The 12,737-nt window shown below is 32.3% G+C and overlaps 1 protein-coding gene across 1 annotated transcript in view; it reads right to left on the bottom strand.

Annotated features, from left to right (window-relative positions):
• ADGRB3 (adhesion G protein-coupled receptor B3) overlaps positions 1–12,737 on the bottom strand; it is a 658,639-nt gene that overhangs the window by 276,728 nt on the left and 369,174 nt on the right. The window contains exon 14 of the mRNA XM_063096759.1: positions 2,748–2,850. Coding sequence (XP_062952829.1) covers positions 2,748–2,850 — 103 coding nt within the window. The remainder of the gene's footprint in view (positions 1–2,747; positions 2,851–12,737) is intronic.

Here is a 12,737-nt window from a genome sequence, read left to right as displayed (position 1 = left end):
TGTTAAAAAAGCTTTTTAAGAGAACACATTTCAGTTAGAAAATGTTAGCAGGCTTTTCCCTAGACTCGCTATAACTATTAATTTCCATTTTTCCTTTTATCCCCCCACCATGGTATGTGATGTAATTTGCAAGATATTATTCTTTCCCAAACTCAGAAAAGTGCAGCAGATACTTTTGATGTAAGAAAATAGGTTAAAGTATACATGTTTGATATCAAAGATATGTCATATGTAAAACAGTTCAGTTTTGAAGGCAATAACAATGGGTCTATCTATCTGTAAGTATGGATTGTTCTAACCAATTTCAGTTTGTTCTAACCAATTTCAATTTGCATATTTAAGACATATCTTTTCCTCACATTTTAGCTAAGATTATCATATTTCAGAATAAGCCTTTCCATCTTCAATGGAAATAAACTACTATCAGTATACAGAACATATCTTTACAAGACTGGCAATAAATATTGAGGTATTCAGTAAATCAGTCACATATCCCTTCTCTTAGCAAACCATAAAGTATTTAAATAATCTAACTTGGGTGATAAAATGAATGTAAATATAACAAGCATTTGAAATTCAAAACAGTAAAACAGGGCAGTGTATATTGTGATAGGTATTTAAAAAAGGAGTCCAAAGCAGTCCAGAGAGGCTTTGTTATGTGGATGGTAATCGGAATGGCCTCTGAAAACGTGCATAAAACTGCCACACTACACATGAGTGGACAATCAAAGTAAGAGACCTTCCAGACTTTTTATTCTTTAGCATAAATTCTTCCTCTTCTGTTCTCCCCACTCCCTTTTTATAGCAGATTTGTCTTAATTTTTTTTTTTTTTTAATTCTGGGCTTTCTAAAGTGGAGACAGTATTCATCTGGGAGTCAGGTCAATTCACTTACTCAAAATATTGAAAGACAGAGTTAATTCTAGGTGACTTGTGATAATTATCTCATTGTTCTCATGTGCTGACTTTCATTGCCACTCTAATATCTAGGTGGTGCTTAATAAAATGTATTGACTATACACTCTGCTTTTCATATGTAGAAATTTTTTGCACATGGTTTGTTTATTTTGGCTGACAAAATGTATTCCCAGAAGAGAAAAGTTTGACTCAAAGCTCAAATATGTTCATTTCAAATAGTTTCATTAAATTAAAATAATGAGAGTATTGCATCAACAGTACTTTTGAGGTTACTGTTTTTCAATTTATGAATTTTTTCTTTAATTAACATGTTCTTTAAATTTTAATAACTATTTTATTGTATTGAAGAAATTTTTGTAAATGTTCATTTACAGAAGTGTTTTCTGAGTGAGAACCAAGGTACGCATTCTGACACTGTACTGCTTTTTCAGTAATTCCATAATATTGATACAGGGAATTAATGTGTCTTACTGCTTTTCACCCCTGCTTGTAATTGTACTGCCATACCATGATCAACAATAAAAACAATCAAATAGATTAGTATTTTCATAAACATTTTTGAACAAATAAATTCCTTATTCAAAAGCAAATGTTCGAATGTCAAAAAAGTATCTCCGAGTTTGCAGTGCAATGGTGAGATAAGGGATCTCTTACAGTATGAAGAGGTAGATATCGTAGAAATAAAATACATTCTTGAGATTAGACATAACTAGTATGGTCACATTTCAGGAAAAGTAGGAAAAGACCTAATAGTTTAAATATTAATAGTGATGCTTGAAAGTTATTGCAGAGACATTTGAAGTTTTCATTAAATAATCTAAGAAGCCTGAGGCATCTTAGTAAAGAGAGGCTCACAGAGAAGATGATTATCATTTTTTCTACAACCAAGGATGATTTCTTTAGGAAATCAGAAATCATACATTAGCAGAAAATACATAAGTTTTATAGTCCAAAAAATGTGAATATAAAATTTTCCACGTCATTCACTAATTACATGAACTTGGGGAAATGATTTAATTACTTTTTGCTTCAGTTTTTTCTTTTTTATATATAAAGTTCAATTTCATAGAAACTAGGCATGAAATAAAACATAAGTACACCCAAAGCAAGAGATTGGCTTATTTAAATACAGGAACTATAAAAGTATAATAAAGAAGGCCTGGATAGGAATCACCTTCCTAGTCCCTGCCCATCAATGTTTTAAATATTTAAAGTGCATGTATAAATGATTAGATATTTTAAATTTCTATATAGGACTGAACAAGATCTAAAGCATTTCAGTTACAGTTGGATGGATTTAAGAAAGAAATCTTGTCATTCTGGGGTGGAAGATTAGATTTAGACCACTGGAGCACCCAGGTAGTTACAAGGACCCTTCTCTGATCTTTGACTTACTACTTTCACATTCTGCCTTACTCACCGCATCCTCCCTTCTCCTGGAGTTAATCACTCTCCTTTGTACTGTGTTTATAACTTCTACTGCATGCATATGGAATCTAGTCTTCCCCACCACATAGAGAGATAGGCTCTTACTTAGTTGGTCTCCTACAGTGTCTAGCATAGAGCTCAGTAAAGATGTATGCACTGATAAATAAACAAATTATTAACCATTATTTTGGATAAATTGAAGAGAATTTTATCATGAACAAAAGCATAAAATAATACAGTATTCTGTTTCTATATAACACATATGCTCATAACAAATTAATTCATTTGCAACTATAAAAGTTTAGAAAATGTGTTCTGGTCTTATTGATAAAAAGAATGACTGCTAACCTTCTTTAAGAGATAATTCTATATGTAATTCAATGCCAAGTGGATAGTACTTACATTAGCCAAATGAGCTAATTCTATCTCCAGAAACGAATCAGTTGTTTTGGGTTCAGGCCTTATTGTGACCACGATGATTTTGGAATTAACAACAGTATAATTTCTGAAAGAGAGTAATTATGATTAAATGGAGAAAGAATTGATTAAAACTATGAATTCCTACTGCTTAATATATGTTGGGTTGATGTTAAATAAATTCATCTTAAGCAAAAACATAGACATCATGGTGATATCCATGGAAAGATACAGTCAATTTACTGTTATAAACAAACCTTATCTGGAACTAGAAAACTTTGGGGGAAGGAAAGCCATTATAACATTTTAGACGCAGAAAAGATGAAAAAGCAACAGCACTAGCAAGCTTTTGATTATCTAAATCTGATTCACCTGCAAGAGTGATGGATTGCGAATTCAAACCTTCAGGCAATCTTTGAATGAATATAACCCACTTATCTCAAGTAGGACCTAACCATTTTGTTCTCCAGGAGACCACTCTTCCTGTAAAGTACTATCTTCGTGTTTTTTGGACTATCCCAAAATGCATTAAGATGAATAACTGGAATATAAAATAACATGAAAGCAAGTAGCTCTTAAATATAAATATATGCTGTTGCTGATTATCGACCATCATTCAGTTCAGCAATAGAGATTTACAGGCCACTGCTTTATCTCAATGTCGTGTTCTAAGAAACACATTTGCCTTTTGAAATTTTTTACCAACTGCACTTCATTCACAAAGAAGTTTAAGTGACTTTAAATATAGTCATATTATAACTTACAAAAATGTACATAAATATAAACGTATAAAACAGAACCAACTTTTTCTTGCACATATAGGTTTTCATCTAAAATATATAGAATATTTTCATCTAAAATATATAGATCACAAAGTATTTAGAGATTTAAAGATTTGAAGAAACATATATTTTTATCCCTTCTTTTTGACTTGAAATAAACCACCTACTCTTTCATAATGGGGCATATACTATATTCTCAGGAATTCATACCAGGTATCAAAGAGAAAATCTTTCATTCATGTTGTTTTCTAAGGCATTATTTGCAGATAATAAAGTATGCCAATTTCAAGTGTACAGCTTAATGCTTTTTGTAATTCTATACTACCATGCAAGCACCACCACAATCAAGACAGACAACCAATCCCTCCTGCTAAACAGTTTTCTTGAGTCCCTTTGCACCTGATCCTTTCCTTTCCCATGGTCCCAGGTCCCATGGACATGCTGTCACTGTAATTTTATCTTTTCTAGATTTCATTTAAACAGAATCATACTGTACATAGATTTTTGCATTTGACTTCATTTGCTTAGCATAATGTTTTTAATAGCTGAGTAATATCCCATGTTATGGATATACCACAATTTGTTCATTGATCCATCAATTAAGTAAGCAACCTTTTATTACCTCTGGTTTTTAGCTTTTATGAATAACAGCTATTCACATTTGGCTGTCTCAGTAATTGCCATCAGACTCTCTGTGTGGACATATATTTTCATATATCTTGGGTAAACATGTGGGGATGGAACTGTTTGGTCATGTGGTAAAGGCACGTTTAATTTTACAAGTTACTACCATACTGTTTTCTAAAGTGGCTGTACTGTTGAAGCCATATAATTCTGATATGATAGAACAATGTTGAACCTTGCATTCTTTATGATAATGGTTTCTCTAATGGGATGGTCTTTGGCACAAGGCTTTATCAGAAAAACATACTGAGTTATTCCATGGTTGGAAGAATTTACAATATTTAGTAGCAAACTATAAGCATATTTTGAGCAGAATAACATTTGTAACCCATTTCTCACGTACTTAGAAATGCCAAATAACAAATTCTTAAACACTATGGATACTATAAACAGTATAAAACAAGGCATAAATATAATTCGTTTTTCTTAGGGGAAAAGTGGTTGCAAATAGAGAGACTTGATTAACTGTATAGTGTTTCATTTAACTCTAAATGAGTCACTTAAAGGTAAGTTGCATTGAGAAGGATATAAAACTAAGCTGTAAATGCCAAGCTCCCTTTGCCAAATTATTCTTCCCTTTTTCTCTGTGAGTAAAAGTGATCAGGTGATCAAATGAGCACAGATGAAATTAATAAAGCAGGGAGGCAATCCTTTGTGCGATCATATTAACAGAACTGACAAGCCTCCCAGAGAATGGCATGGTGTACACAGCTTGGAGGTTGAGGAATGTCTACCTGTCACCACCAGAAAAATTATGAAAGTTCCTCCAGTGAACAATTGGTCCTGAACACCCAGGTGCAAGTTCCTTTTTCAGATTAGACTGAATATGTTTGAGTTCTGATTTGGTTACCTGAAACAAAAATATTGATACATCACTCAAATTCCATATGTCCCTTTACTCTGGTTTTGTTTATAATCCCATTTCTCTGATATAAATGAAAACCAATGACTGCTCATTTTAATTAATTTTAGGTAATTTTTATAGTAGACGTTATTTGTACTATTTTAAGTTGCACAGTGAATAAATTACTGGAAAACAGTACTGTTGGTATTTTATATAGGAGTTTGTAATTTTGTTAAGATACTTATGAAGTTCTTGTGTGTTTGGCCATGTGAGGATTTTGGTCCTGGGCAACTGAGGAGTGGGAAGCAAAGTAGCTATGATAAACAGCCTCTGAAGGGTATGTTACAATGTATTGGGTTCATCAGCTACTCAACTGACCTGGCAGAAAAGGTCTGGAGCAGATGGAATATTCCTTACGGCTTTTGCTAAGCATGTGTTTGTAAATGTGTGTTTTGCAACATATTTTGAATTTTGGGGGAAAAGATGATGTCAATTAATTTACACACATGGTTATGCTTATTTATGTAAGTACCTCTTGCCTTGTGCCACAACACAGTAACATGCACCTACCTACCATAGCATCCATCAATTCTATGCATGTCTCCTTCCACAAGATTATAAGCTCAATGAGGGCAAGACTTCTATCTATTATTTGTATATCCTCATTTGCATTGTGCTTGGCACATTGTAGTGTTCAAAATGTATTTAAATGTCTTATTGAATAAACATACTAAACAAAAATCAAACTTTTTAACAAGTTGATTTAAAATGTAATGCCACTATCATATAATGGAATGCTTTGAAGAAAAAATAAGCATATTTACATTATGCAATGTTTCCCTTTTAAAAAAAAGTGTATAGTACATAAAATTATCTTTAATTTATTCCATCAATTTATTCTAATTTGCATAAATGAATAGTTGGCTCTCAATGTGCCATGTCAGGCTTTGTGATCTATTAATGCTTCCTGGCTGGGTACATATTTGCATTCACTGCTAGGAAAGCAGATCTTACAGCCAAACAGATTTCATGATTAAAGTAATAAAGTTCTTTCTTGTCCTTAAGAATTATCCTAGTTGGTATCTAAAACATTTGAAAATTTGTAGTTTTTCATTCAAAGAAATCCAACTTATTCTTTACAATATTTTGCAAAGTTTCAAGATGTTTAGGACACATGAAGCACATGTTAAATAGAATTAAAAAGTGATTAAAAATGCAATACAACTGTCTATAAGAGATTCACTTTAGAAGTAAGTACATACATTGGCTAAAAGTGAAAGAATGGAAAAATGTTTCAGTAAATGGAAATCAAAAGAAAGCCAAGTTGGTCATACTTATATCAGACAAAATAGATCTTGAGTCAAAATCATCCACAAGAAACAAAGAAGTACATTACTTAATGATAAATGCATCAATTCACCAGAAAAATATGAGAATTATAAATATATGTGCACTTAACTGCAGAGCATCTAAATATATGAAGGAAACACTGACAGAATGGAAGGGGGGAATTGACAGTAACTCAATAATAGAGGGATATTTTAATACCCATTTTAATAATGGATAGATCAACCAGACAGAAGATTAACAATGAAACAGAGGACAAGAACAACGGTATAGACCAACTGGACCTAACAGACATATACAGAACATACCATACAACAGGAGAAAAATACATATTCTTCTTAAGTGCATACCAAACATTCTCCAGGATAGATCACATGTTTGGCTACAAAACAAGTTTTAACAAATTTAAGAAGATTAATATCATACTAAGTATCTTTTTCAACTACAACGGAATAAAACTAGAAATCAATAGCAAAAGGAAAACTATAATTTGCAAATATGTGAAAATTAAACACACTCTTGGACAACAAATGGGTCAAAAAAGAAATCATAAGAGATATTAAAAATACACTTGAGGCAAATGAAAGTAAAAACACAACATACCAAAACTTATGGGATGCAGCAAAAGTGGTCCTAAGGGAGAAGTTTATAGTGGTAAATACCTACATTAAAAAGAAAAAAGACCAGAAATAAAAAAACCTGAGAGGACTAGAAAAAGAAGAACAAATAAAACCCAAAGTCCACAGAAAAAAAGGAAATAATATAGATTAGGGCCGAAGTAAACTAAGTAGAATATAGAAAAACAATAAAAAAAATCAACAAAACTGAGCTGTTTTTTGGAAAAAAGTTAGCAAAATTGACAAACCATTAGATTAACTAAGAAAAAAGAGAAAACTAGGAAAACAAAATCAGCAATAAAGGAGGAGACATTGCAACTGATGACACAGAAACAAGAAAGATCCTGAGACTAATGTGAAAATTAATTGTAATTAATTAAAAAAAACAGGATAACCTGGAAGAAATGAAATAATTCCTGCAAATATGCAACCTAACAAGACTGGATCATGAAGAACTAAAATTTCTGAATAGACATATAACTAGTGAGGAGATTGAATCAGTAATTCAAAATTTCTCAATAAAGAAAAGCCCAGGAGTATAAGGCTTCACTGGAGAATTCTACAAAACATTTAAAAAATAATTAACACTAATCCTTTTCAAACATGTCCAAAAAAATTAAGGAATAGGGAACACTTCCAAACTCACTTTAAGGGGCCCACATTACCCTGATAACAAAATCAGATACTACAAGAATAGAAAACTACAGACCAATGTCCTTGATGAATATCAATGCAAAAATTCTGAGCTAAATACTGACAAAGTGAATTTAGCAACACATTAAAAAGATTATACACCACAATTAAGTGGGATTTATTTCAGGGATGCAAGGAAAATTCAACATATGAGAATCTATCAATGTAATACACCACATTAACAGAATCAAGGACAAAAAGCACTCAATAATCTCAACTGATGCAGAAAAAGATGTCAAAAAAATTTGACAAAATTCAACACCCTTTTATGACAAAAACACTCAACAAACTAGAACTAGAAAAAAATGCCTCAATGTAATAAGGACCATAAGTGCTAAGTCCACAAGTAACATAATACCTTGTGGTAAAAATCTGAAAACTTTATCTTTAAGATCAGGAACAAGGCAAGAATGCCTTGCCAGTTCTGTTCAACATAGTACAGGAAGTCCTAGACAGAACAATTACACACACACACACACACACACACACACACACACACACACACACACACACACACACACACACACACACAAATGATCCAAAACTCCAAAAACAAAACAAAACAAAAAAGAAATAAAAGGCATCCAGATTTGAAAGTAAGAAAAGTGAGAAGTAATATTTTCTCTGTTTACACATGACATGATCTTATATGTAGAAAATCCTAGAGATTACACACACACACACACACACACACACACACACACACTTGTTAGAACTAACAAATTCTAACAAAGTTGTTGAAAAAAAACCCAACACACAAAAATCAGATGTTTCTAAATACCATCAATGAATGATCCAAAAAGCAGAAACTATTATCATTTAAATAGCATAAAGAAGAATAAAATACCTGTGAGTAAACTTAACAAAGGAGGCAAAAGACATATACTCTGAAAAACTACAAAACATTGCTGAAAGCTTAAAGAAAACATAAATAAATGCAAAGACACCTGTGTCCATGATTGGAAGATATAATATTGTTAAAATATACATATTACCAAAGCAATCAATAGATTCAATGCAATCTCTTTCAAAATCTCAATGGCATTTTTGAAGAAATAGAAAAAAATCATAAAATTCATATGGAATTACAAAGGACCCCCCAAAACCAAGACAATCTTGAGAAAGAAAAACAAGACATTTCCTGTTTTCAAAATAAATTACAAAGCTACAGTAATCAAAACAGTGTAGTGCTGGCATAAAGACAGACATATAGACCAATGGAACCAAATAGAGAGCCCAGAAATCAAGCTTCATGCATGTAGTGAAATCATCTTTGACAAGGGTGCTAAGGCTACACAATGAGAAAAAGATAGTCTCTTTAAAAAATGTTGCTGAAAAAACTGGATATCCACATGCTTACACCATGTACAAAACTTAACTCAAAATGGTTTAAAGACCTAAACATAAGTCCCCAAACCATAAAACTCCTAGAAGAAAACATAGGGGAAAAGCTTTATAACATTGGATTTGGCAATGATTACTTGGGTATGACACCAAAAGTACAGGAAACAAATGAGACCACATCAAACTACATGCAGGAAAAACTTGTGCAGGAAAGAAAACAATAGATAGAATGAAAAGGCAACCCAGGGAATGGGAGGAAATATTGAAAAAAATATCTATCTGATTGAGGTTAGTATCTAGAATATGTAAAGAACTCTTATAACTCAACAACAAAAAACCCCCAAAGGATCCAATTAAAAACTGGACAAAGGACTTTAATAGACATTTCTCCAAAGATGATACACAAATGGCCAACAAGTATGTGAAATGATGCCCAACATCACTAATCATCAGGGAAATGCAAATCAAAACCACAATGAGTTATCACCTCATACCCATTAGGATGGCCACTATTAAAACAAAAAAAAGTAACAAGTATTGGCAAGAACATGAAGGAACTAGAACCCGTGTAAAATGTTGGTGGGAAAGAAAAATGGTGCAGCCTCTTTGGAATAAAGTATTGGCAGTTTCTAAAAAAAAAAAAAAAAAAAAAAGTAAAATAAAATAAAGATAAAATTACCACATGATCCAATAATCACACTCCTGGGTACATATCCAAAAGAATTGAAAACAAGATCTCAAAGAGATATTTCCACACCCGTGTTCATCAAGCATTATTCAGAATTGCCAAGAGGTGGAAGTAACCTAAATGTTCATCTGTGGATGACTGGATACAGAAAATGTGGTATATACATACAATAGAGTATTATTCAGTCATTAAAAAGAAATGAATCCTGTCATATGCTACAACATGAAATAACCTGGAGGACATTATGATAATTGAAATGAGTTAGTCGTAAAAAGACAAATGCTGCCTGATCCTACTTACATGAGGTATCTAAAATGGTCAAACTCTTAGAAACAGAAAGCAGAATGGTGGTTGCCAAGCACTGGAGGAAGTGGGAAAAGGGGAATTTTTCGTCAATGGGTGTAGCATTTCAATTTTGCAAGATGAAAGAGTTTAGAGATCCATTACACAAGTTCATATAATTGACACTGTACTTAAAAAAGTTAAGATGGTAAATTTTATTTTATGAATATTTACAATAAAAAATACAATGCAGTGTTGCAGAAGAAAACATCAATGGAGGGGATGGCAGAACTAATGGCACACAGAAGGTGTAGTCAGATATGATACAGTAAAACTATGTTAGTGGTTTAATGAAAGATTAAAATTACTGTATACTTTTTTGATTTTTAGATTTATAGTTCATGTAGCTTCAAAATTGAGTTTTTGTTTTTATTTTACCTAACCCCCAATTTAAATGAAACCAAAATAAAATAGATGATTTCATATATTCTGAGAACTGATGGGCTTTAAGCTTTTAAAACATTTGCTTTTAAAACTAAACTCAGCAGATGGCTGCTAGAAAGCAGGATGGGGCTTACTTTGAGCTTTGAAACTATCTAGAATTTTGGGTTAGGTTTGTGAAGAGATGTAGAACCTAGAATCACAAAGATACTAAGTGATCAGGGATTTAGCTCACTTTTAAAAAATGTGGCCAAATAAAGGCCAGATTTAGGTAAATAATGAACTGACTATACAACACTACAATATTTTATACTATTCATCATGCCAATTTGTTATCCTCATGGCTAATTTTCATTTCTAATGTCTTTATGATATGACATTCTAAAATGATACAGAATGTCACAAAACTATATCATTTCACACCAAGATCGAAGAAGCAAGGTTCAGAATTTAGGTCCTGAAACGGCAGAACAAGTGCTCTAGAGAGAGCTGACTGCCTTCAGTTTGCATTGGTGTAAAAATGATTACGGCTTCATTTTTCTATTTTTTCCAGTTTTATTTAGTTCAATTTCTTTACCATTTCCATTTAATTCCTATAATATTATGAACTCAAATGAGTTCCAGTTCTTAAACATGTAAAAATTTCAGCATTATTTATCTTTATTAGGTTAATGCACTTGACAGGAAATTCATGTGATTTTACATTGTTCAAATTTGTTCCTTTTTTAAAAGATAGTTTTCTAACTACTATTGGCTTATGAGAACGTTGTAGTTTTTTGTTCACCTGTATTTTTCCTGGCATTTTTATCCCATTGTGGAACTTGCATATAATTTTAGTTAGATCCTTTAAAAAATCTTGAACATTAATAGCTATGTAAAATAAATGCATATTTTTTTTAACAGTACTGCTTTTTGCATATGTTTTATCAGGAACATTACATACTGCTCACACACAGAAGTATTGTGATTTTCCCATAAAACTGGAGCCTGTATTTATTAAATGAATAAGAGGATGAACTGTTTATACCTGTTTCTTGAATTCTTGGCTTGAGTATATGCTTGGATATATTTTTCTTTTTCCTTAGAGATCATTTTAAAAAAACAATTCTTAAAGGTAAAATTGCTACATCAGTGACAATGTACTTTTAAGTTTTTGATATTTCCAAATTGGCCTCCAAAAGTGTTACAAAAATGAGTTAACATTCGCACAGCAGTTTATGAGCTTGCCAGGCTGTGTGGGTGTTTGCAAATTCCTTGACGTGAGTTGGGTCTGTGTGTGGGTTTCTCATCTCCCTCAAAGGACCCTCTGGCCAGCCTTCATCTGTCAGGCACATAAGTGGTCATGAGGGAATGAAAGGAGTGACAAACTCAGGCCTTGGGATTAACAACCCAGGTTGGCATGACCAGGCCAACTCCAAGGCTCCCTGAGAGTACCTGTGCATGGCCACTTTCTCCTGGGCCTTACAAGATTTTCTCCAGAAGGTACATGTATATACACACACTATCATAGAAGTCTATGGTTTGTATTGCTTGAAGAAATCAATATTAGCAGCATAGAGGCAGTGAGAGACAGTGAAATAGTCCGAGTTTGGGCCAAAAGAAGACTTGAGTTGAATGAGAATTCGGTTACCTACTAGACCTATAATCTGGGTAGATCACTTAAGCAATGAGGATCTCTGCTTTCTCATCTATAAAAGGAAAGTTCTGGATGACACTAAACTTTAAAGAATCTTGCAGCATTAATATCTCTTGGTTCTGTGCTTTTTAACTGTAGGAAATTATTCTGAAGGAGAAGAAAGGTGGAGGTTGCGAATAGCACAGTTTGAGTTTGGACTTGTATAGAGTACATTTCCTTCAGCTGAAGGAACAATTTGAATCTACTTAACTTTGAAAAGGAAAACAGTCCAACATAAAATAAAAATTGCAGCTTGAAGAATAGTTAAATGAATAGTAGAGCAGGAAAAGAAATATCTAAATAAAAGAGAGTCAATATGCATAAATTATGATTTGTATGAAGAAAAAGTTCTAAATTATATCTATTCAAAACATTATGTCAAGTTCTGCTTCATAGTCCCCATCAGGAAAATTATGCAAAGTATTGTTTTGAAAATAATTATACCAAAGTATAAAATTTTTGGAAAACTAACAGCAAACCTAACATTATTCTGTTTATGAGAAACATAGCACCAAATATTTTCACAGATAATTAGTAAAATTATCATTGAGAAAAATATTTCATAAAAATTCGTAAAT

Source organism: Cynocephalus volans, chromosome 5 (assembly GCF_027409185.1).
Source record: "Cynocephalus volans isolate mCynVol1 chromosome 5, mCynVol1.pri, whole genome shotgun sequence".
Classification (NCBI taxonomy): domain Eukaryota; kingdom Metazoa; phylum Chordata; class Mammalia; order Dermoptera; family Cynocephalidae; genus Cynocephalus; species Cynocephalus volans.
The sequence above is the reverse complement of the archived record's forward strand: the minus strand, read 5'-3'. Positions and strand labels throughout refer to the sequence as shown.